The 27393-nt window shown below is 33.8% G+C and overlaps 2 protein-coding genes and 2 long non-coding RNA genes across 4 annotated transcripts; 3 read left to right on the top strand and 1 right to left on the bottom strand.

Moving 5' to 3' along the window:
• Nucleotides 1-5223: 5223 nt before the first annotated feature.
• Nucleotides 5224-5716, top strand: LOC118481714 (uncharacterized protein At2g29880-like). Its single transcript, XM_035976925.1, has 2 exons — nt 5224-5541; nt 5630-5716. Exons 1-2 carry the CDS (start codon nt 5224-5226, stop codon nt 5714-5716), a joined length of 405 nt encoding a protein of 134 aa, XP_035832818.1.
• LOC110874293 lies at nt 5372-6399 on the top strand. The gene is made up of 2 exons (XM_022123057.2): nt 5372-5541; nt 5630-6399. The coding sequence occupies exon 2, from the start codon at nt 5749-5751 to the stop codon at nt 6286-6288; it is 540 nt and encodes a 179-aa protein (XP_021978749.1). The 5' UTR covers nt 5372-5541; nt 5630-5748; the 3' UTR covers nt 6289-6399.
• An 8244-nt stretch (nt 6400-14643) lies between these two features.
• On the bottom strand, nt 14644-15603 carry LOC110877574. The gene is made up of 2 exons (XR_002557128.2): nt 15306-15603; nt 14644-15224 (listed from the first exon to the last, which is right to left on the bottom strand). It is a non-coding gene; the product is annotated as an uncharacterized LOC110877574 (long non-coding RNA).
• A 51-nt stretch (nt 15604-15654) lies between these two features.
• LOC110877575 lies at nt 15655-16792 on the top strand. The gene is made up of 3 exons (XR_002557129.2): nt 15655-15841; nt 16341-16435; nt 16556-16792. It is a non-coding gene; the product is annotated as an uncharacterized LOC110877575 (long non-coding RNA).
• Nucleotides 16793-27393: the final 10601 nt, after the last annotated feature.

Here is a 27393-nt window from a genome sequence, read left to right on the forward strand (position 1 = left end):
TCTCCCCGAGCTTGTTTGTTTGAGATCTTTGACGATGATTGGTTGGAGGGGGAAGCAGTACAACCCCCCCCCCCTCCCCCCCTCCCCCCCCCCTCCCCCCCCCCCCCCCTCTTTTGATGAGGGTGATGGGGAAGGTGATGAGGTGGAGCTTATGTGGATGTTGGCGGAAGGAGATCCACACCTTATAGTCTTATTAAAGTTCAGTACTTTGAATTGAGAGGTTAAACATGATGCCATAAAGGTGGCTTCTCAAAGTTTATGGGTTGTGTTAGGGTGACCATCCAAGAACTTGGAAACAGAATCGGACCAACATTGGTTTGGAACTATGGACAAACTCTAAATGTATTCTCACATAGAAGAGGTTTTACTGTGCTCGTACACAACATGTGAAGAGCAAACCATACTTCCGAATGGATAGTGCACCCTATCTATACTATATTATAATACACGAGGGAAGAACATTTTAAGATACTCAAAAGTTAAAAACTTTTTAATGTATAAGGTATAACCTTAAAATAAAGGTAAATTAGTCTTTTAAACACTAATTACATTTTAATCCCCTCATTTTTTGCTTAAAACATTATTATTTGTTAATAACAAGTTAACGCTACCCGCGCGTTGCAGCGGGATGTTGAATATGAAAGTCTTTAAAAACTAAAGTAGTAAAATGTTTTTTGAACAACCAACAAAAGCCCGATCACCCGAGTAAACTAAATGACAAAATGTCACCCATGCCTACAAAGATAGGCGGCGCTGGTGACCTGGTCCGCCACTACTCTAAAGGAAACACACCACCCGAAAGCCCATTCTGATAAAATCCCTGAGCTCAATCCAAAGCAATTTTTGCTCTAGATCATTAGTATGCCAATGCTCTAAAATTTCGTCAGCATATAGTAGTTAATTATCTTTAACAAAACTTCTTAGTAGTGCTAAAGAACAAAAAGTTGGTTAAAATAAACCGACATCAACATCTTAATAACTTCAAATTATTTTTATTTTTAATAAAAAAATGTTATATCTTGAAAATTATGTAAAGTTTTGGTACAAAATAGGTTTCAAAGAAAAAATTATAATTATCTTTGTGTACCTACCATCAAAAAGTAACATAATAAAAACCATTATCAATCTGAAGATCACATTGGTAGTTTCATCCAATAAATTTGACACGGGTCAAATGATTTATTGCAGGAAAAATGTTAAAAGGTAAAGGGGACATGATAAATTCTAAGGGGTCAAGGGAGCAGAACCCAGAAAACGAAGCAACTTGGTTGATATTTTTAGTGTAAACAAACATGTATTATGAACACAAATTGGGTTATAAAATAGTAATAGAAATATGTTTAAACTAATTTCAAATAAAATAACAATTTCAGTTTCGTGGCTCATCCTTTACGAAAACAGGGTATACAAAAACAGAGTTGGGATATTACCTGTGTGTTACAGCGGCAAGGGGGGGGGGGGGGGGGGGGGGCAAATGTGTTACATGTTGGGCATCAACCCCACAGTAGCACCAACTAATTCCAAACGATCTATAATCAATGCAGCGTAAGTAGCTCCGCCTCCGGTTGAAACTTTGCAAATACTGGTTTGATGATTTTGAACCTCTTCCACACAATTAAAAGTATTTACACATAAGTACGGAGAAGAACGGGCCACCTCTAACTCCTTGCCAACCATGGGCTAAGAAGAAAGCGTACCTTGACCATGATTATGATTATGATTATCTGCACACTACCAAAAGAACTGCAAACAACATAGGATTTGAAAGACTTCTTCACCCCATTACAACATGTTTCGAATACTTTTAAATTTAAATAATTCGGCATACAAAGCAATCTGGGACTTCAGGTCTCTTCGAAAGATCTCCAACTACTTACGACTAAAATGCAGGTTTGGAACTTCAGATCTCTTCGAAAGAATATAAAACTAAAATTTCAGCTCTTTTGTAAATTGCTTTTATGAACTAAAAATTTAGCAAATGATTAGATTTACAATCCATAAGTAGAACTTATAAGACTTGTGAAAGGGTGTTGACTTTTGCCCAGAGACAGAAACCAGACCATTTTGGCATTTACTGATTATCATTCCATTTTGCCCACACTTTGTTTGCACCAACCACACACACAGTTGGAGGAGTTATATTATTTTGGGGCTACTTTCTTTTCTTTGTTTCTTATTTAAGATCAGATGATTACACACTGCGAAAGTGGGATCGTATTTTATGTCATGGAACTTTTTAACTTGTTCTGGATGTGTTATGGCTGTACATATTGAAGCCTAGATGTTGTTAAACAAAAAATCATAAGTTAAATCATATACCTTTACAACCATCAACAAAATTGGATTCTTTCAAAATGTTTTAAAGGTTGTCCAATCATTACTGTAACACATACTCTTCCTGTTATTGTGATCAGTCCAGTCCATTCACGTAGCTCCAACAATCAATTTCCAATAAAATTTCAGGAATTATACATATAAAAATTAGACAAAATGTCAAAATTTCATAAACCATTCATACATAAATTAAAGAGAATACCAATGTATGGATTATTATTACATATGAAACATCAATGTCTTACGAACACTGCATGCATAAATCAAAGTTTTATGCGCCATCAGATGAGAAAAAAATTCCAAAACTGAACTCAGTACGCTTAGGCTAAAGGGTGTGGTCACGAACCTCATGACCCCCCACATAGGCGCCATGCATGTCACCCACCTCTAATCCCCCATCCAAAACCACTACCCTAAGGGTGTGGTCATGACCCAAACCACTATCCCTTTATTTTTTAATATGTCTTTGTCTCAAAAGATGGCTTGTGGTAATCGTGGTTCAATCCACTCCAACCACCATGAATCATTGAGTGGGGGTGGTGTAGCCTTTCCTACATGGCGAATCATGTTCCAACCATGACCTCACACCTTTCAGCCTTACAAAGAATTATTCTCTTGCCAAAAGTCGTCAATATGATTTCCCTATTTCCTACAAATGGTGGGTCAACCATAATCCTATTCATCGGCACAAAATAGAACACCAATCACATTTTCTCTTGTAAAGACAACAATATCTTTGATCCAAGCATTATGGTGATCTTTTGATAATTCTATTCAGGCATCATTAATATGTGGAAAGGGAAACAAATGTTGAGAAAATCCATCCATGCATCGTTAATAATTCTTTTAACTATAGGTAAAAATTGTCAAAAATCTACTTTTCTAATGGACCTTTGAGAAATGGGGCGATAATTTGATTAGCCTATATATATGATTATATGAAAACCTATAAAGTTAAAAGACAATACGATGTAAGAAAAAAAGATACAACATCTAGAATTTGACATATGATAGTTGTGATGTATAACAATTACAATTCTCAAATTCTAGATACCCAATAAAGAGGAAAGGAAGAAACCGTTTCTGTTAAGCGATAACAATGGTGGAAACTGTGAATTGAGAGAGGGTTTTATATCACCTAACATAACGATTGAAGCAATTTTGAATCTTCATGTAATAACTGTTTCTCTGCCGGTTCTGTGCCAATTAGAATCTTCAACACCGTCTAGGGTTTCTTGTTTTGTGGGGTTTCTTCCATTAACAACATGCTTTCTTCTGGCTTATATTTTGGTGTCGTCCCTCCTGATCGAAGAGATGTGCGCTTGCCATTGCTTACTTCGTATCAATATGAACTGTGTTGATTGGCATATGATGTTCACCGGAAGTTGTTGATGGCATGATGTGGGGTATGTTTGGCAACAAGCTTTTAGAAGCTTTTGAGGAGCTTCAAGCTTCAAGCTTTTAAGAAAAAGCTCCTGGCCCAATAAAAGCCTTGTTTGGTTGAAACAGGCTTGAGGCTTTTAGATTAGTTGAAAAGCTCTTTTTGAAACGCTGGTTATAGTAGCGTTTAAAAAAAACCTACAAGCTTTTAGGGTTTAAATTACTTAAATAACCTACAATCCTCATCATCCCATATTGAAGAAAGGTCGATCGCAGCAAAGGTATGCATGTTCGTTTTTACTGTTATCTATATAAATACCATGTTAGGATATTCATGTAATCAAGTTATGCTAGTCGAATGTTTGAGTGAATTGATGAAGTTTATCTTCTTCTATGGATGATGAAATAATCAAATCATGATGTCTTTGACTCATATTAATGAAGTTTGTCTTCTACTGTCAGCTTCCCCTTCGTTTAATGTGCTTTCTTCTTCATCCTTTTTTTCTTCCATGTCCACAACTACAATAAAAATAATAATACTTTTTAAAGTTGAATAATAACATATTTGATCTTTAACATTTTATTAGACCAATCTTCACAAGGAAGATATAAAATTAATTGTTGATATAGGTTATGGGATAATACCTTTTCACTGAAAGAGTGGAAAGATGCACAATTTACAATACCAACAATATTTTGTTCTATGCACTATTTTAGATAGGAGAGAGTGTAAGAACCGTGAAGTTTATTTGATAGGAATGATAAGCAAAATTATAAAATATTTGAGTAACAAAGTATAAGAAGAGTCATTCACTAATAATAGGAGAGAGTGTAAGAACTCGTTGAGCCAATGGTGAAACAGAGTTTATTATAAACAGTTTGTATTTCCTTAAGTGTTTTTTGTGCAATAGGTAAGTATTAGTTACCATTGTGAAAAGAAGCTCGAACGAGCCGAGCTTAAACGAGCTCGAGCCTAAAAACAAGCTCATTTAGTAAACGAGCCGAGCCCAAGCCGAGCTCGAGCTTGAAGAATTACCTTCGAGCCGAGCTCGAGCTCGAGCTTTCGTATGTTAAACGAGCTCGAGCTCGAGCCTGGTCGAGCTCAGGCTCGGCTCGGCTCGTTTGCACCCCTAGGTGTCACGTTAATTGGTTCGCTTACATTAATTGACGATGTTATATTACGTGAAAAGTGGGTGTTGCAACAGAGATCTGTGCAAAAGAAAAGAAAAATAAAACATTTACATTTGTATGGAATTTCATGATTGCTTAAAGTTTTCCATGTACTTAAAGTAATTATGTTTCCGGTATACAAAAATTGTGGTAACCTGGTAAGGATTATATGATGCAAAATTTTGTTCTTTGTGAAATATCAATATTGGTTTTTGGAATGTATCATGTTGAAGGTATATACCTACCTACTCATCAGTTTCCTAAATGTATGACTTAATATAAGATTTAGACTACTTGATCCTTGGTTTGCTAACATATGTATGTATGCATGGTTGCTAGATGGATTCTAAAAAAGAGAAAGGGAGAAGAGAAATTTGGTCAAAAGAAATGGTTTTAGAATTATGTCGGTTTCTAAACAAATATATCACGAAGCATGGTCGAACTTCCCCATTCAAATGGGTCACTCTTCAGCCAGAGTTTGAAAAAGTTATAAATCATAAATTTGCCAGTGACAAAGCTATGAAGAACAAGTATGACAGTATGAGAAAAGAGTACAATCTTTGGAAGTCACTTAAGAATGGAGAGACTGGTCTAGGTTGGAATGAAAGTACCAAGCAACTTAATTGTTCTGATGAATGGTGGAAAAGAAAAATTCAGGTGACATAATATAACTCATTCAAAATTTAAATACCATATAATATTTCAGTCATAATGATAACTAAAAATTCACCATTATGTTGTGTAGGAAAACCCGAAAGTTCTAGCAATTCAAAATAACCAACCATCTATACAACTACAAGAAGAGTGGGATCAGTTATTTGGAGAGATGTAGTTGCTAGTGGGGAAAATTGTGTGGCACCCTCTATGGATCCAACTACATTCAATGAGGTGCATGTTGAGAACCTTGAGGATGACAATGTTGAGAACCTTGAGGATGACAATGTTGAGGGAGGTAATAATTTCTTTGGTGACTTTTTGAATGAAGTAAGTCAACATGATGCATCAACATTAAGCCCAAGTGAGGTTGCAAAAAATTTTGAAAAGTCTACTAAAGTAAACACTAAGCCTAAACCAGTTAAGATGAAACGTAAAGGGAGAGAATCACTGGGAGCTTCAATGCTTAAAGAACATTTAACTCAAAGTAGCCTGAATCAACAACGTGCTCTAGAAATATTAGAATCAGATTCTTCCAAACTCAGTCAAAGTACTAAGTTTAGTATTGAAGCTGCTATGGGTTTGCTTAGCCGGATGGTAGATGCAGGATTAATGAGAGAAGATGAGGAGTTGTGGTTATTTGCAATGGATTTATTTGAAGATCCCGTGAAAAGAGAAATGTTTATAAATGTGCCACATGATCATGGTAGGTTAGCGTGGCTGCAACGAAAGCAAAGGCTCGCTAACTAAAGTTTTCTTACGGAGACATTATTGTTTCTATTTGTTGAACTTTATTGCTTTTGGATTGATTTATTGTTTTTACCTTGATGTTTTAGTGACATGACTGTATGTTAAGCTATTTATCCATTTAATTTTAGCTAAACATTTTCGCAACGAAATTGCTACTTTGATATGGAATGCACGACATTAATGATTTAATAATATTATATTATGTTATGACTGATTGTCAATAACTATGTTCTATTTAATTGAAAATGATCATGTTTTATTTATTTGAGAAATAACTTTATATATATATGTGTGTGTGTGTGTGAGATTACAATTAGTATTATGTTTTTTTTATTTATGCCTATTTTCGTCATTTTATACATTTTATTAAAAGCTACAGCTACTCTGCCAAACACCTTAATATCTAAAAAGCTACAGCTACCAGCTACCAGCTTCCAGCTACCAGCCACCAGCTACCAGCTTCCAGCCAACAGCTTCCAGCTACCAGCTTCCAGCCAACAGCTTCCAGCTACCAGCCAACAGCTAGTTTTGCCAAACATACAAGTGATCGTATTTATTCAAAAGGTTGTGACTTAAACGGCGTGTTTGTGTGGACACGACGGTTATATAATCCAGTGGTAACCCAAGTTACTTTTTATAAGGTTATATAATTATATATATACATATATAAAATTTAGATTTAAATTTATTTTATAAAAAATATGATTTTAATATTTTTATAAAGTAAATTATAATCAGAATTTTTAAATTTATTTTTGTAAAAAAAATTGATTTCAATATTTTTATAAAGTAACCCCGTGTATTACACGGGTTGAGAAAATAAAATATCAAATAGTTAATAACGAAGATTTAACAATTATAAAACGATATTTTAAGACACTTTTCTGATATCCGAACAAAATTTTGTTTATGTATGATCAAAACTTGTGATGTTTGTCAAGTTTATAAATATAAAAACATTTGAACCATCGATTAGAAGACAAACTGTATCACAGGGGCCAAAAAGATTAGAAAAAAAAGACGTTGGGGGATCAGATGTTAAAAATTCTTTTTAGGCTAAAAGAGTAAAAATGCTATAATCAGAGGGGCCAAAATCGTAATTTACTCTATTAGTTAAATAAATAATAATATAAATGAGAAGGAGATTAAACTAAATAATAATTATCCATAAAAAATTAAACTAAATAATATTTAGTAGGAGAATTATCGATAATTAATTAGAAAAGATTAAACTAAAATAATACTTATCTATAAAACATGGCCTAATATGATAACAAGTGTCCTCAAAATGGTTTCTTTTATTATATAGTATAGATATAGATTAAAATCAGATTTTTTATAAAATAAATTTAAAAGTTTTGATTACAATTTACCTTGTAAAAATTTTAATTCAGGTTTTTTATAAAATAAATTTAAAAGTTTTGATTACAATTTACCTTGTTAAAATTCAGATTTTTTATAAAATAAAGTTAAATCTAAAGGTTATAGAATGTAACAAAACATTACCAAAAAGGTTGGGTTTTACCAATTTCATAGTAAAAGGTATAAAGTGTTGTTTAGGTATAACATAAATATTGATTTGTGTAAATTTGCCATAAATATATGACTATTACAAATAAAAGGCTTCCAATCACACAAATAAACCATTTAACTGATTGATAATCCAAATGCAACATAAGTCAACTACACACTGTCACACCTCGCAAAAGTGGAATCACCGGGGATGTAACAAGAAAGGTTTTCCAGCTAACAGTCATACAAACATTCTAGTGAATATTAAAAGAGTTTTAAGAGTATCAAATTGTTTAAAGTACAAACCCAAAGTCGATCATGACTCGTATGCATGCATGTCCTATGTCCAAAGCCTTAAGCAAAATCATTTACCTGAAAAGCATACTAACAATCATCAACATAATGTTGGTGACGAACACGGGTTTAAATTAACAAGTAAATCACAAACAACGTTTTGAAAACCATTTGCAAGAAAAAGTGTTATTCGTGAATGACCAAATCAAAGTTTAGCAAGGACCATGACCAATGCGAATATGAGCCAATAACCAAACCTTGACTAAGAATGTCTCATCCTATCATATCCAATACAATATAATCGTTTCCGAAATTTCAAACACCCTTTGTCTTAACTGAGTTAGCGCTACTGACCAAGGGAGGGGGTGTCAGCCCAATAGTACTATTCGCAATATTCCATGGGTAAATCCATAGCTAATGGTTAAAGTTTGTAAAACATGAGGGTTTTCATGAGCTCTCGAAAAAATAGATAATTGTAATACTCATATTCACATAATAGGTACGACTTGAATAAATTAACATGCAATCGTAAATCATTTCATATAAAACCGCATGCTTTTCCCCCAAATTTAGTAAACAGAAAATGGGTTCGTGATTACTCACCTCGAAATCCACATGTAATAGCGACACAAAAGCCCAAACGAAAGCAAGAATGACCTACACCACCCTAACACAAGTAGGACACCTTAAGGTCTAGATCGTACGCCTATCATGCAAGTGTTTTCCCAACTCGCTAGACATGATGAGATGTTATATTTTATTCGAAACGGTTTGCCTCAATGACAAGTTGGTGATTGATATATATATATATATATGTGTGTGTGTGTGTGTGTGTGGTAGGGTTCATGCGAGAACCAACTTTAGGGCGAGAACCATAACCAATGTGAAAACCAAAATAAACCCAAAATAGACAATGAACCCCCACCCTATCACCATCCAAAAACCTAAACCACCGCCCCCACCCACCCCCAAAAAACCTTTAAAAAATAACCAAAAAAAAACCTAAACCCCCACCCACCCCTAAAAACCTAACAAAACCTAAACCCCCCCCCCGTCCCCACCCAAGCTAAATGCTAAAAACTAAACCCAAAAGCTAAACCCCAAAACTAAATGCTATGTTTTTTTATTTTTTTAATTTTTTATAGTTAAATCACGACTTTTTATAAAAAAAATATTAATAAAAAGTTATGATTTTAATGGAAAATTATATATATATATATATATATATATATATATATATATATAGGGATAGGGAGCCGCTAAAATAGGAACCATTCCCAGTTGTAAGAACCGTGAGAACCACTCTCCACCAATCAGATTTTGACAACCAAAAGGGTATTTAGGTAACTTACTTCATATTTCACTTTTCAATGTTCAACTGTCTTGTCTTCTCTCTTTATTAGTCATTTTCATTTAACTCTCTCTCTTCATTATTTCATTTCAATTTTCTCTAAAACTTTCAGAGAATTTATCTCTTTCATCTATGATGAAGATGAAGAGATCATCATCTTCCTCACCTTCAGCCCTCTGAACCCCACCCACGCCGGCACCACACCCACACCGACACCACACCGACGCCGGAGTTTTAGATGTAGTCGCCACCGGCATCACCCACCCCTGTTTCTCTCTCTCTCTCTCAAACTCCTTTACCACCGGCATCACCCACCCCTGTTTGTCTCTCTCTCTCACACTTGTTCACACTCGTTGTAGAGAGAGAGAGAGAGTCCGAGGAGAGAGGAAGAGAGTCCGAGGAGAGAGAAAGAGGACGGCGGGCGGTGGCGTTGCAGCGGCGGCAGAGAAATAGGACGGCGGTGGTGGGATGCCGACAAGGTAGCAATGTTTACTTGATGTTTTCTTTTTCTCCTTTCTCCGGCTGATGTTGTTTCAATGGGGGTGAATGACTTTTTGTGGTGGGGGTACGGTGGTTGTTGTTTGTGGGTGGGGGGAGACGAGTTGGTTGAAGGGTGTTTGTGGTGGTTGTTTTGTTGGGTAGAGTTTCATACAATCTGTGATGGTTTGTTTGTGGTGGTTGTTTTGATGGGTGTTCTTGATTTTTCTGGGTTTTTTTGAATCTGATGGGTGTTCTTGAATCTGATGGGTGTTCTTGATTTTTCTGGGTTTTTTTGAATCTGATGGGTGTTCTTGAATCTGATGGGTGTTTTTGGGGGTTTTGACTTTCTAGGTTTGATTCTGTTGAATCTGAGCTTGAATGTTTGTTCATGTTGAATCTGACTTTCTGGGTTTGGATTTTTGGGGCGATGATGATGAAAAAAAAAAAAAACTGTATATTTTGATGACGAGGGCGTGGCAAAGATGGTGGAGGGTAGGTTTTTAACCTGCAACCCCACTTTTGCAGCCTCTGATTATCGGAAAATCTGAGCCAAAACATCGTTTTTTTTAAGATTCCACTCGTTTTTTTTATTTTTGTTTGTTGGGTTGTTATTTTTTTTTTTGAGGCGTCGATGATGATAACAATATATCTGAGACACCTCCCGAATTTGCGATTTCTGGGCGCGTTCATTTTTTGCGTAAAAAAAGTTTTTGTAAAAAAAAAATTAAACGTAAAAAGTTTAACGTAAAACGTAAAACGTAAAACGTAAATGTTGGGTTTTACGTAAAACGTAAACTTTAAACGTAAATGTTGGGTTTCGTGTAAAAAAGTTTTTGTGAAAAAAAGGTTCAACCGTAAACTTTTACGTAAAACGTAAAAAGTTTAACGTAAAACTTAAAACGTAAAAAGTTTTACATAAAACGTAAAATTTGAAAACATAAAAAGTAAAAAAATGTTGACGTAAAAAACCGGTGCGTAAAACGTAAAAACCCGTTGCGTAAAACGTAAAAAAACCGGCGTGTTAAACGTAAAAAAACCGGCGTGTAAAACGTAAAAAAACCGGTGCGTAAAACGTAAAAAAACCGGCGCGTAAAACGTAAAAAAACGTTAACGTAAAAAATTAAACCGTAAATTTTTTAACGCAAACCGTAAACTTTTTTAACGTGAAACGTAAAAACGTGAAGCGTAAAAAGCTTTACGTAAAACGTAATTTTTTTAGTAAAACGTAATTTTTTTACGTAAAAAACCGGCGCGTAAAATGTAAAAAACCGGCGCGTAAAACGTAAAAACGTTAACGCAAAACTTTTTTACGTTCCGTAAAAAAGGTAAAAAAACGTTAACGTAAAAAAACCGGCGCGTAAAACGTAAAAACCGGCGCGTAAAATGAAAAAAACCGGCGCGTAAAACGAAAAAAACCGGCGCGTAAAATGAAAAAAACCGGCGCGTAAAACGTAAAAAACCGGCTCGTAAAACGTAAAAAACGTTAACGTAAAACTTTTTTACGTTTCGTAAAAAAAAGCTCGTAAAAAAACGCTCGTAAAAAACGGCGCGTTAAAAAAAACGGCATTAAAAAAACGGTTTGTTAAAAAAATCTTAATTTAAAGAAAGATTTTAATAAAAAAATTCTTTTAATAAAAAATTGTTATACAAATCTGAATTTAAATTATTGTTTAACATAAAAATCTGTTTTTTTAATATAAAGTAATTAATGAATAAGACAAAAGGGCAATTAAATACTAATATATATATAAAGACAAAATAGTGTAATTTTACTATACTACCCTTTTGGATTATAATATTAAAGACATAATAAGACAAAATCTATTTAATATTAAATTTAGTTACTTTAAATCTCATCCATCCATCTCCTTGATCTAAAGGCTAGAAAGTGGTTCCCTCAGTTCTTACAACTGGAGGTGGTTCTCATTTTAGCGGTCCCCTATATATATATATATATATATATATATATATATATAGGAACGAGATCAGGAGAAAATGCTCAAAAGTGTGAGAACGGTGAGAACGCATCATGGCCCAACACGTGGCGCGGGACATGATCAGGGTCCGAGAGGTTTTTTTGTTTTTTCAATCTTCTTTTATTTTCCTAACGCGGTATAATATTTTCTGGCGTCTAAGTTTTTTTTGGCGTTAATTGTATTTATTAAACTTTTTGACGTTGAATTAATTGTTTTTGTGTCACATAGATAATTTTTTGGCGTTATAGCGTTTCTGGTCAATTTTTTTGGCGTTTTTATGGCGTTTTGTATAATAATTCACTACGAGTCATTAATATTTTCACAAGTTAACAATAAGACCAAATGTTTTTTTGGCGTTTAGTGAATTTTTTGGCGTTTAATACATTTGACAAGTTGCTTTGCCAGCACCCGTTCTCACAGTTTTCACACTATTAGCGTTTTGGTGTTTGTAGTTTTTAGCGTTTTATATAATAATGTATTTTATTTGTAGAGAATTAGATAACAAAACAACAGATAACTTGATAACAAAACAATATAAAATGAAAAAGAAAAAAAATTAAGAATAATAATCTAATTTCTCTTCCGAATCTTCATAGTCATCAGCTCCTTCTTGAATTTGTTTTGGCGTTTTGAACCTTTTGAATACCTTAGCTAGATGCCAACTTTTGTATATAAACCCCGTCTTTTTCAGGCGAAGCTGTTTAGTGGCATCCTGTTTTTTGTGTGATATTCTTGTTTGGGGGCATGTCATTAAAGATCAACTCTTGCTTGATGCTATTTGTAATAATGGATTCCAAAATAGCATTTTACACTTGTGTTGATCCCTTTATTCCATGCCTATATTCATCAAGAACAAAGCTCACATGATGGCATATCATTGTCATCAGTCTCTTTTTCTTGAGTATTTGTTCATCTCATTCAGCAAAATATTATTGAGATAACCCTCTTAGAAGAAGAATCCATTCAGTGAAAGCTTTGCGATCTGTGGTTTTTTTAACTAACATTATTTTGGCATTTTAAAGTGAGTGGTTTATAGAGGATATGGCGTTTGTGTTTTCTGGGTGTTAAATTTTCATTGTGTATAGACCCCTCTCTTATAGGAGTTTTTGGCGCGTAGTTTAGGTGGGACTTTTTTTATTGTAATAAATGATAGTAATAAAGTAACTGTCTTTTCAGTTACTGTTTTTGTATTTACTGTTTTGATCAGCTTTTATCAGTTTTATAGGTGATAGACGTCCCATCTTCTAAGTTTAGCGTTTTTTTTAAATGGCGTTATGCAAACCAAGATGACAAAATACAATAACGGAGAAAATAAAATATTAAGCAGGAAAAATATTTTTAGTATATTTTGGCGTTTTGCTAATAAAGAGAGAAATATATCATTTAAAGAGAGAAATATATCATTTTTTTTGACGTTTTGCTAATAAAGAGAGAAATATATCATTTAATTATCTTAAAAAAATATGACGGAGAAATAAAATATAGCAGTTTGTCGCAAATAGTCCCTGTGATCGAATAAGCGCATTTTCGCACACCGAACCCCTCAAAACTTATTTCTAAGCTATGTTAAGAGTATTTAGGGTATGTTTGGCTTATGATCTTGTTCCGGAGTGTACGTTGTTATGCGAATCGGCGGACTTTTGCAGCTTGTCGCATATAGTCCCTGTGATCGAATAAACTTGTTTTGTCGTCTCTAACCCTTCGAAGCTTATTCCTAAGTTATGTAAAGGGTATTTAGGGTACGTGTAGCTCGTGTCCTCGTCCCGGTGTGTATGTTGCGTTAAACGGATTACGTTAAAGCATCGATTATCGAATTGTTTTCAAAGAAAAAAGTTTTTGAAAGCCCGAAATTTTGCACAAGGGTTACAAATTATTTAGAACGAGTTAGCGTCACCCGCGCGTTGCTGCGGGATGTTGATTGTTAAAATCATTAAGATCACTTTGTTTTCCACACATATTTGTTCTTTTTTTAGCAACAAATGTTGCTCTACTCTACTTCACAACAATAATAGTAACATTCCCTTTTTGCTCAAGTGTGAACCTAAAACCTACCTTTAAGAGGCATATGTCTCTACCAAGTGAGCTGGCCTCGCAGTGACGACATTTTTATTCTTGAGTAATGATTTTAGCTTCTGAAAATTGTTTTTGACTAAAACAATTTATTTTTTAATCAAAATGTCGGTTTAGAATAAAATAACCAAATATGATGTAATTTTTAGGATGAATATTTTTCTAATTGTATAACGTTTAATTTATGTATTTGTTTAAAATGTTGAATTATTATTATAGACATAATTTTTAGAACAGACATATTCTCTTTTTTTTTTTTTTTTTTTTTTGCTATTGTTTTTAAAATAGACATGTTCTTTATTTAAAGCATGTATTTTACTATTGACATTTTTCTAACAATGGGATTTCTTTGTGGCGAATTAATTTTCTTTCTATACGTTCCGAATCAATTGATTTAATTATGATTTGAAAATATCATAAACTTATATTAAAATCTCTTAAAAGTATGTTTAAATCGAAACAAACTTAAACTAAATAGAATTTTAAAATATTTTGTCTTATTTCGAAAAAAACCATGGTATATATGTATGTAAAAATATCATAACTAAATGCTTTTGGAAACCAAATCTGATTTATAATACTCAAAAAAATTATATTTAAACAAACATTGAGTTTCTCTTTTCTGAAAAAAATCTATGTATTTAAACTTCGAAAAGCTCAAGATTCTGCTTACAAATAAATAAAACTTATATCTTTTTATCATAACAAAACTTTTGTTTTCCAAACATCGGTTCTTCATAATTCCTTTTGATGCATTTTGATTAAGCCAAAATGATTTCCATTTTGTTTTCAGTATTTCTCGTCACAGAAGCCATGCGATACCCTGTTCATCATTTTCTTTCTTGGAACTCTTCGAAATTGAACAATCCGGTTTAGTCTATAACTGAATATGATATTTTGGTGTCGGTTTAATGATCAATTATAAAGATTCGATTTTTTCTTTGTTTTTTATTGTAACTTTTTTCATAACAGGGGTCTGGCACGCAACTTCCGGGATGCCCTGTTCTACATTCTTCTTGGTTGAAGATTTTCTCGTAACTGATAAAAGAATTGGTTGAAGATTTTCCTCGTAAGTGATAAAAGAATTAAACGCTCATCCCTGCATATTTTCTTTATCTTCATATTCAACTTTTCAAATTTCTCACTTTACCACCGAAGTCCTCATCTTCACCATCATTTATATACTTGGCAGGCGGCAAATGGAATGCATATCTAAAATAAGACCGTCGCCATCTTTAACAAAAGTTTAAATCCTGCATTTGTTTCACTTTTACATTAAAATCGAACCGGATCTCATGCGTGATTCGGGGGAAAGAATGAAAAGAGATATTTACACTTAATAATCCGACCGTCGAACCGGCCTACCGCTAGATCACCACAACTGGAAGGTTTCTTCATGGATAAACTATTAACATTCAACCGGGTCGTTCCGATCAAACCTTGAACAAACCACCCTCGTCCATAACGGTATCGCCGTTAACAATTCGTAGTAATTGTTGTCTCTGTTTCTTCCGGCAATCTTTACAATTCATATTTTTCAAGATGATTTTCCATGAAAGAAAAGGGTTAGTATATATAGGCGAGTAAGTAGCGTAAAAGTAAATGGTAAAACCTCTTCGAAACGGTGTGACTCTTTAATTGTATACCGTTTATTATTGAGTTGGTACGTTGGTTCATGCGAAGCATGATACAGAACGATACCTTTATTATTTTCTTGCAACGCATCATCAATTTAATGAACGGATGTGTTGGTTCATTTGAAGAGGATATCCTTTTCTTTAATAATAAATGAAGAGAAAAATTGGCGAAGCGGTATCTGCTCTTTCATCTATTCCAAAAGGTTATGTGTTGTTTGTATCTTAAACAAAGGGTATGTGTGTTAAATAAATGGGTGTCAACAAAGGGGTATGCGTTTTAAACAAAAGGGTGGGTTGGTGTAAACAAAGGGGCATGTGTTTCAAACAAAAACAAAAGGGTGCGTGTTACTTTTTGTATAGATATATAATATGTTAGGTAATAATTTTTGTTGATAATCGTATATGTTGCATAATGAATTACAACATAGTTATGTGGCGATTCATCATTTTATTTATATTGACCGAATTGCTTTGATAATGGTTTCCTTTGAAGTGTCATTGATTCTATATCAACGGGATTATACATGAGATATGGATAAAAAAAAGAGGCACCCGGATTAGAATGGAAAAAGTCACGAAATGTGTAACTCCAAATAATGAAGTGGTGGCTTGGTGTTGTTTCGTTGGGTGCTTTGAGCATTGAAAACACCTCATGTTTGATGCAATAATAATAATAATAATAATATGAGTCATCACTTAGCAAAAGCTAATTTTGTTGTGTTTTCAATGTAGTTGATATGTTTGAGAAAGATGAATGGGGTAGATAAGTCATGAGAATCAACGGGGTGGCTTGAACCGGTAACATGAAAGACGAAAATAACTCACAGGTCATTCACCAATAATCCAGTTCAACCAATATATTAATCATTATTAGGCTTACCATAGGAATATAAATATATATATAACTTCTCGGTCGAGGCTAATGATATGGTAATGTTATATGACAGATTCAGGTGGTAGAAAGGCGAAAATGATCAAGTCTTGGAAGAGGGACAATGATGGAAAGATTTAGTGATGTTTTGTTTAAAAATATAGGTTTTCTTATCGGGTCAATTTGACCTAGTTATTTGCATTTTGGAGTTTAACTTTAATGTTTGTTTTAGTCAAGTGCTAGTATATCAATGTTGTAATGGGTTATGCTTGTTTTATAAAAAGCTTGGTTATTAAGCAGGTTTTGTTTTTGTAAGAATTACCCTTTTGCAAATGGGTCATGTAAAAATTTTCCAAATGTGCGCTTGTAAAGGTTTTCCAAATTTTCCCACTTTCCAAATGTGCGGTTGGTAATAATAACCTTCCTTAAGTAAGATTCAAAAAAATATAGGCCTATTTTCCACAAAGTATTTTAATGTTGTTTCTAACGAGTCGGGCATTTCAAGTTGGTATCAAAGTCGTGGGTTGAGAGAATTGAATATGGAGTGGTATTCAAACTCAACCTTAGTGCTCTTAATGGGAGATGGGAGTTGACGCGAGACTTGATCACAAAGCCAAAGACAGTGAGACGACTTAAGGCCTAACTAACTGACCGATATTGATAACGAAGTGCTTCTATTAACAAGTATTATAGGATGCCTTGTATTATAGTATGAGCTCATATTAAATTGTAATGTTACAAATATTTTGTGAATATTTCAGTGGTATGATCCCCGCATATGAAGATGGCGGGAATCTGATGATCCACCCGACGTGTTGCTAGAAAGGTCGAAGGTATGGCAGTAGGGTATGCTCATTGAGAACCTAAACCAAATAATGATAGAGAATAATGGTCAAATGGAATTGAAGGTCAATCAGGGTATCACCCAGGTACACACTTCAATTATGATATGAATAGTTGTATGCAATATTCACGTGGTGAATGCCAGTTGCATACATAGATTTAAGGCTTGGGAAACCTGGAGATACTCATCCAGGATGACGTTCCTAGGAGAAATTGGGTTTGGAATACGCATTGTTCACAACAATGAATCATAAATTCATAAAGGAGTTTTAGACTCAGAAACTTACTTGGATGGGGGTGACCTTCTAGGTAAATGTTTTCATTAAAATCATACTGAAGATATGCAATAACCACATTGGTGAAAGTGATTGCATAAAAATTTTATGAAATGGAAGCATACCACATGTTTTGGATGAACAAAGGTAAAACCTGATATTTGTAATACTATGTGTGGATTACTTACCCTGACCAGGTAAGTGCCAAACACATGATATAGTGGGTTTCTTATAAGTAACACATATACATCTGATGTAACAAGGAGTATGTGAGTGGGAGGTGTCAAAGGATCCTTGGGGTCACGAAGCCTAATGGAAATACTCGTATAAATGGTTCTCCCGGGAATCATAGAAACGGCGTATAACGCACGTAGGGATAAGGGATCCAAGGATATCCTTGGAATTATTCATTCATGGTCTAGAGGGTAATGAGTGACGGAAGGGCATGTAAAACCAAAGTATAGATAACCCTCGAGGTCATAGAAGTGGAGGTATTGCCTAGCGAGAACAATCACAATCATGGATTATGGTGCAGATTGAATAAAATGATAGTCACACTCATGCTTTTAAGAAAACTATGAATCGTGAACTCAACGGGTTGTTTGCGGTCTATAGGGCCACAAACCATGTATCGGAGATGTAAAACCGAAGTAGAAACGACCCATACGGTCGTAGAAGCAAAGGTATTGTTCATATTACCAACCACAATCGCGGTTGTGGTTGTGGTTGGGGAAATCAAGAAAAGTAATAAAGGATATCTGAGGATTGAGCTAGAATGGTCAATGCCTCTTAACGGGCAGTTTGGGTGAAACGCATAACCGAAAGAATGAATTGGAAGCTAAAGAATCTGGGCCCGGGATGAAGATTTCAGACTTGAAATGAGTAAAGGAAGAGTCCTAAATGAATAAAGTTGAGTTTAGGCCAACTTGGGTACAAATTTGGGAAAAAAATCACAAAATTGGTTAAGTGTGGGACAAGCCAGCAAATGCTGGCAACTCTCTGGAAAACTAATGGAGAGGGAAAACTCTCTAGAAATCAGATATCCCTTCAGTGAAAACAGGAGGGGACTCCGTCAAAAACCTTGCAAGGTTTAGAGTGGTCAGACAGAACAACATCTTTTGTTGCCGTCTCTTAAAATTCACACCAGTAAATTTCTATGGTTTTTCTGCATAGTTAGCAACCGCTTGAGCTGCTTGGGTACCAACAAATGGTCCATGGTAGTGGATGTGGATCTAACAGTAGTTGATGTGGTTGCTTGAACAGTAGCCATTTCTAAAACAAGATAAAACTAAAATCAGTTTATGGCAAAACTGAATTGGTTTACAATAAAACCAATGCAAACCACAAAGGGTTACTAATAAATAATAGAAACTATTTATACAAATTTTTTAAACCAAAACAGTGAACGTGTTTTAAAATCCGTTTTAAGCTTGTAGGAACACGTTCACAAAATAAAAGAAACTACAATTTTATTAAGTCCCAAAACAAATTACAACTTGTAAAATTGAATAAACTTCTGAATAAACACAATACTACTAAAATTTACAAACAGAAAGAAACGAAAGATGGACAAAAACATTACAACCAAAGTTAACAAACACTAGAAGAAAGATGAGTGAATTGGCTTAGGCACGTTCGAGACGCTTCCCTTAAAACAGATTTTGGGCCACCCAGGTGAACCCGTCTGTTTCCCAAGGTACAACAGCCTGAGCATATTGTACCGCCGGGATTAGCCTAGCACCTGGAAATTATACCTGAAACAAGAGTGCGTAGAGATCCAAAGTGTTTGAAGTTGTGTGTGTTGTATGAACGATACGATTTCAGTGTTCTGGGCATCTAGAACAAAGCATAAAGCTTTGTTTATAACATTTTCTTGAATTCCAAAAGTCTCAACTCAACACAAAATTCAATTAAAAATTAAATCTCAAATTCAATGATATAATGAAGTATGAGAATTTGATAAGACTTGACCAGTAGGAATACAATCAGTCTTCAGCTGACCACACCACGCCACTGATTCGAGCCCACATGCACCTTAAAAATAGTAAAGGCAGCTCCAAGCGCCAGATTGCGCCCATTGCCCTCATCCCGTGCCCGGACGCGGGTGCGTGTCTGTGACAACTCGTACGTTTCACCTCGTATTGTTTCTTTTATAATGTAATTGTGTTAATTAATAAAAGTGAGAATAATATTATGTGTACGAATATTTGTATTTCATAACAATGTGTGTATAAAGATGTTTAAAGTTATTATTTATATTAGTAATTGACTGCACGCATGTATTCTGGCCGCACACCTCCTCGCAAGTTGGGCCTCTAACCTACTGAGCCTGTTTCATGTTGGAACGCACAATCCTAAAAGATTAGGCCACAAGTCCGGGTCGCGCACTAATGGGGATTAAGAAGGCACACACACAAAAGGTGCATGTGTGCGGCATACGTGTACAGCTGTGCACCACTCTTTTGGAGTGTGTGCCATCTTTAGGAGACTATATAAGCATACATCTGCCAAAACCCTAATACTCCTTTCCCCAAAAACATTCCTTGACGGCTGCTTATACATTCTCTCTCTCTCTCTCTCTCCCCCCCCCCCCCCCCCATTTTAGAAACCTTTCCCAAAACAGCAAACATCTTCCTTTATTCAACAACATACCATCCCTTCTATCCTTTTTGAAGAATTAGAGTAGCAACATCAGCTCTTCATCATTAAAGCATCCCAATTTCTGGAAGATCTCTCTATCCAACTTTGAAGATTTCTTCCTAGTATCATAAGTCGATTATCTTCACATTCGGATTAGTATAATCCTATCGTTCTATGATTTTGTCTGTCTTTAAATGATGATGCTTCCTTGTTACATTCAATCTGTTTTAGAAGTGAATATTATGAGACATAGTTTAGACGATATTGCGATTAACATGATTTAAAAACATTTGTATTATGAACTAGGGTTTTTTTTGTATGATGAAAAGTGTCAAAGATTTCGTATGATATAATGTTCCCAAATCGTTCAAATGATGTTATGAATAGATTTAGTACACACCACTGTTTTGATTTCGTGACATGAAGATATGTGTTTGATGATGTATGTTTTAATGATGGAAGTATTGGGGATAAATCATGATAAGTGGATGTTTGGATGATTAAATGAATTCGATTAGATAATGTCTAAGGATGATTCACTGCCTAATGGATGAGTAAATTCATGAAATGAAGATTAGGATTTTAGAACATGCTTTGGATTCATATGAAGTGTTATGATAATAATGATAATTGTAAATGATATACACATGACGTTATGCAAAAATTTGCTTGATTTCCATACTATGATTAGGGTGAATCTTGTGATGTCGAACTAATTAGAAATGATGAAAACATGTGTCGAACAATAGATGACGAATGATGTAAAAAGTTGTGAACTTAGGATGATTTGTTTTATTGAAAACCTGAATGATAGACTGTGTAATTTTAATGAACTATTTGTCTGATCTTGTCACACACACCTGAAATGTACAACATGGGATGCATAAGGTACAACTGCCAAATGCGCACCGCACACTTCAGGATCGCACACTTTTGAAGGTACACTTATTTGTGCACAATGTACAAGGGATCCAAGCTGGGTCGCATACTCAGAAGGGTCGCACATCCCACACGCACAAGTTACAATGCACCGTGTACAACTCTTCTGAGCATGACTGCACACTTGTCAGCAGGCCGCACACTCCTGTGTGGGCCGCACACTGTTATGTTTGGGCCATGTATTTAGTGAGCCGCACACTATAAGAAGTCCGGTTCCTTTATTAAACCGCACATACACCCACTGTCCACTTGAACTCGTGTATAACTATTACTGTGATGATACATACTGCTTGTGTATATGTATATATTAGTATATAATACATTATAGATATTACTAGCACACTACTTGTTAAATACGTGTGTAGAATACGTGATTACCTATTTACGGTCCTAATAATTGGTAACAATAATAGGACGTGGTTGACCAAACTTAGGATAAATACTCTATCTACTAAGCAATCAAAGGTGAGTTCACACTAACACTTAAAACATGTATTCCCAGTGGATTTGGGAACCTATTATTCTGGGGGAACGGAATAGTAATTTAACAATATCTATGATTCATGTTTCTAGTATACTAAACGACACTCTATCATGAAGTCCCTAACACTTGTACCGATTAGTCGCCGAATATGGCAAACGGGATATTAGTTAATAGCGCTATTAGGTTTGACAAACCTCACACCGTGCCTTGGAGGACGGGAGTGAACTAGTATGGACTTATAACCGATCAATGATGATAGACATTGATCAAGGGCAAATGCACTTAGGGGTGTGCAAAAAACCGAATTAACCGAACCATAACCGAATTAACCGACAAAACCGAACCAAAAAAAACCGAACCAAATAAAAACCGGTGGGTCGGTTAATGATTTTTTTAAAAACCGAAAGTAGCGGGTCGGTTATGGTTATCAGTTTTTTCATACCCACGATAACCGAACCGAACCGACATGTAATAAATCTTTATAGGATTTAGGACTTTTCACCATATTTTTAATATTTGATGTTTTTAACTGAAGATTTTTAGTACTTATGGGTTTTTCATATCATTTTGTGGTTTTGTTTGAATGTTTATTTGAATTTTTGGAATGTACCATATCACTTTATTTGAATATTCGATAATAATTGGTATTAATATTATAGATTATATGTATTCTTTAATAATATGTAATATACTAATATATATAAATATGCAATAACAATTTATTCCATGTTAAAAAATAAGCTATTTTTAGCTAAGTTAAATACACGGTTAACCACCCATAACCGACCCGCTATAACCATCAAAACCAAGTAACCATGACCACCATAACCGATCGGTTATGGTTATGGTTATCCAATAACCGACGTCGCGGTTATGGTTATGGTTTTGGGTCAAAACCGACCCAAACCGAGCCATGCACACCCCTAGCTATAATCTCATTTTCAGTAGCACACAGTTTATTAGCTTACATGGGGTAGCTCCCCATGGCATGTTTTATAACCGGTAACTTAAAAAATTAATGTTTTTGGGATAAAACAAGAAAACTCTTTTTAAACCGTGAACTCGCCAACTTTATGTTGACATACTACTACATGCTTGCAGGTCCATAAGTGCTGCGTTGGAGTCTGCTTGGATGTGTGTAGCGTCATCTAGAATCCGTTGTTGGATTCCTATTTTGAAAAGTTATGTTTTAAACTGTTGATGGATTTTTGTACTTAATGCTTCCGCTAATTACTTGAACTCTATTTTAGACTTTAAATGAGATGTCACTAATCATATTAGTAATGTTAGTTTTATCTTAATTAGCTTATTTGTTCAATATGATTGGTGGTTTGATCCTGGACAGTCACACGCCTCTACCATTGGGTGTGAGTTGTCACACAAGAATACATTCATGTAGAGTATTCTAATTATAAATCTACAAAAGATTTATCTCTCCACTTATAAGGGGACAAACTCAATTTCCTACATATTTATGATTCGGATACACAAACTTAATACTCAAAATCTCTCATTCATCTTGGCTTAATTTTTAAATAATCGTTATATTAACACATAATATAATATTATTTATAAAATTTCCAACAAAATCTTTAAGGTTTCTTTGGATAACCAACCGTGCTAAATCCGTATCCCTTGATTGGACGAATTGTAAAGTTTTTTATGTGAAACTTTTGTTTGTTCTTTTCGGTTGTTTCAGCCCCTGGCTAGCTGCTTGCTAGCAGGGTGTCTTTTTAATGAAACGAAGTTGCCGTTCAAAAACAAATTCAGAAGATGAAAACATGTAATATGATGTAATCTTTAACAATATGGCTTGTTACACATTTTGTTTTATTTTATTATTATTTTTTGAACAATATGGCTTGTTACATATTTTATAACTCTTGAGAGTTGAGAAGAAAGCGAGAGAGAACATATGGACTACAACTACAACCGATTTTAATAATACTATAATAAGGTAAATTGGTCTGTAATAATCTCATCTAGACTTTATTGGTCATTAATAATCTTACCTCAGATTATTCCCCTCACTAGTCCTATCTTTCACCTATTTTTCCTACAATAATCCCCCGTTAAAAGAACTTAACGGAGTTAAGCTTTTTCCCAAATTACAAACAGATTTTTTAGGGCTTTTGATTAGAACGACGATACGAGTACATTGATGTAAAACTTGCCTCGAAACGGTGCTCCAAACGATGAAAACGGCGCTTCAATTCGGGTGTTTAAATTTCCAATTAACCGAAATCAAATCACTTGGAGCAACATTTCGAAATAAGTTTTACATCAATGGACTCGTATCATCGTTCTGATCAAAAACCCTAAAAAAACTGTTTGTAATTTGGAAGAAAAGCTTAACTCCGTTAAGTTTTTTTAACGGGGGACCATTGTAAGAAAAATAGGTGAAAAGTAGGACTGGTGAGGGGATATTCTGAGATGGGATTATTAATGGCCAATAAGATCTAGATGAGATTATTACAGCCTAATTCTCCTAATAATAATAATAATACTTATAAACAATAAATACAACCAAAAGCTAAAATAAAAACTTAATAAAAAAATACCTTATTGTGTCAAAACACAGATAATATGAGGTGACATGAGGGAAAATAAAAGAAAAAAAATAATTACATATATAAAAAATTCTCATGGATATTCGTTGGCCCATGAATATTAGATTCCATTGCAAAGGATTCTTGCTGGCATGAATCCTGAAGATTCATCCTCGATTGGATCTTGAAAAAGTCAAAAGATTCCTATTTATAATAAAAATATAATAATAATTGTCTGGTTGTATACGGACAGTAGCTTTGGTTGTGTATATGTGCATTTGAAATTATATTTTGACTAGTATTAAGCCCCTGCGTTGTAGCGGTTGTCATAAAATTGTATTTAGTAGCAATACTATACCATTGTTAGCAACCACCAACACCGGAAAAGCTCGTAAAAACAAAATAAATAAAAACGGGAAAAAATAACGCCGAGCGAAAAGCAGACGTAAAATCTTTGTATCTCGCACGCTCGTTGCTGAGAAATTAAACCGAAACGTAAAACATAGAAAAAAATAACTAAGTCCATCCATGACCCGCGTGTTGGACGAACTTGTCAAACGCAGAAAAATAAATGTGACGTGACGGGCCAGTCAAATGGGAAAAAATATATGAAAAAATGTTTAACCCCACACGCACGTTGCGGTGCGTTAACTCAAAAAATTTAGAACGAAACAAAAAACTTGGCAAAAATGAAAAGTATGGTGGACCAAAATCGAAAATAAAAAAGAGTTTGGATTAAATTGAAAAAGATGAAAAACTTTGGGTTAAAAGTAAAAAAAAACAAAGGGTGTAATTTGCAAATTTGAAGTTATTTATTATATTTAGATAAAGATAAGAATAAAAATAAGTGATTTCTATATATTTATTACTAGGTTATGGACCCGTGTGTTACACGGGTTGATTAATGAAAACGATATAACTTATTATTTATAAATACTTATTATTTTTAATACACTCTTGATAGTTTTGATTGAACATACATGATAAATTTATAAGTTGTCATTAATAACATTTAATTTCATGAGATAAACCTCCTAAAATTATAAAATAAAAAACAAAGTTATCAAAAGTCACACCAACAAAATTTGGGAAAAGTTGAATTAAAGAAAGAAATATTGGATTTTAATAATACAAACTGTTCACCGTTGGCCGCTAACAGTTCTAATTTAAAAAATAACACTGGTTGTCCCAACTATTAACATATTAGCTTCCAATGGACCCTGACTAACAGAACCCTAATGTTGTTAGTCTCCGATCGCCGGAAAAACATATTTAGCTGGAAAAAGGTTCCTAAAGGTCCGATCTAATGTTACTAAAAGGTTTGGGATGAAAATGTTAAGTTTTCCGCCCCAAAACTTGAGTTTTCAGGACAAAAGAAGTTTTCTGGCGATGAAAGAATTTACGGCGACCTCAATAATTGGGGTTTTTAGTAGAAAAAGGTTCCTAAAATAAGTAATAAGGTTACAAAGAGGTTTGGGATAAAAAATTTGAGTTTTTCGACCAAAAAAGTGTTTTTCGGCCAAAAACACTTTTCCGGCGACCGGAGATTAACAACGTTAAGGTTCTGTTAGTCAGGGTCCATTGGAGGCCAATATGTTAATAGTTGGGACTGCCAGTGGTTATTTTTTAAGTTAGGACTGTTGGCGTCCAACGACGAATAGTTTTTATTATTGAAATCCAATATTCCCTAAAGAAACATGCAACTATTTTGATTCCTTTTTACTCACTTTTACAACTTTGTGTGCGTTACTTATGAAAAAGAAAAGTCTTGGTATTAATGCATGGATCTCAACCCAATGGAAAATGTCCTCATTTTATTTTTTTATTATATAACCTCGTGTATTGTATGGGTTGAATAAATGTAATTTTATATACCAAATGATAAAAAAAATTATATCTTTAAAAAAACCCTGTGTATTATACAGGTTGAATAAATGTAATTTTGTGTATTAAATAATAAAAAAGTTATATCATTACAAAATCCCCCTTGTATTGTACATATTGAATAAATCTAATTTTACATACCTAATAATAAAAATGTTATATCTTTAAAAACAACATGTATTACAGGGATTGAATAAATGTAATTTTGTATAGCAAATAATAATAAAAAACATATTTTTAAAAAGTTTCGTGTATTACACGGGTTGAATAAATGTAATTGTATATATTAAATAATAAAAAAGTTACATCTTTAAGAATCACATGTATTGTACGGGTTGAATAAAAGAAATTTTATATATCAAAAAATTTAAAAGTTACATCTTTAAAAACCATGTATCTTGCACGGTTTGAATAATATTATCTATATCTATTTGTTTAGGGTAAAAGATAAAAAGATAAAATTATGGATTAAAATAATGTACTTTTTATTTAAATCTTATTAACAAATATTATCTATAATCTGTTTATTTAGGCGGGAAAAAAATGTTAAGATCACCTCATAGAGCGTCATATGTACCCCATATGATTTACTTTATTATATGTATAGATTACTTCATTAGATATAGCCTTCAAAAACTATGGTTATGTATATGTGCATTTTAAATTATATTTTGATCGCTTCATTAGATATAGTCTTCAAAAATATTTTTAAAACGATGATTAATTGTAAAACCATGCTTTTTGAAGTTATAATAACTGTTTTTATTTATTTAAGACTTTCTAATAGATTTTTGTTTTTGGAATATTATTTGTAAAAATTGTTTATGGTCCAACAATTTTGCTTAAATCACACATCTTATCTTTGTTGGTGTAGATGGAATTTTTCTTCCCCATTTTGCGGTTGCTTTCAACATGATTGGTGCTTGTTTGAATTTTATAAGTTTGTGAAGTCAATCAAGTAAAATAATAGTTTAGCATTACATTACATACTAGTGATAATACCCGTGAATTTCAAGGTGTTGAAAAATGATGTTTCTTACTTTTAGAAAAGAAATTACGTTACTTATCATAAAGAAACTATACGCGTGAACTTATTATGGACATATGGAAATAGGTTCGTACTCGCCTCTTCAGTTCATGCATCACGGTTTGTTTCGTCTGTTTTTAATGAGTAATAAAATAATTTGTATTTCGTTATTAATTAATATATGATTGGTTGAAGTTAAAAATATAAGTTATTAATTTAAGCGTTAAAAGTTAATACGTTTAGAGAGTATTTATCAAATTTTGATTTAACTAT

The sequence above is a fragment of the Helianthus annuus genome, chromosome 9 (genome assembly GCF_002127325.2).
Source record: "Helianthus annuus cultivar XRQ/B chromosome 9, HanXRQr2.0-SUNRISE, whole genome shotgun sequence".
Classification (NCBI taxonomy): domain Eukaryota; kingdom Viridiplantae; phylum Streptophyta; class Magnoliopsida; order Asterales; family Asteraceae; genus Helianthus; species Helianthus annuus.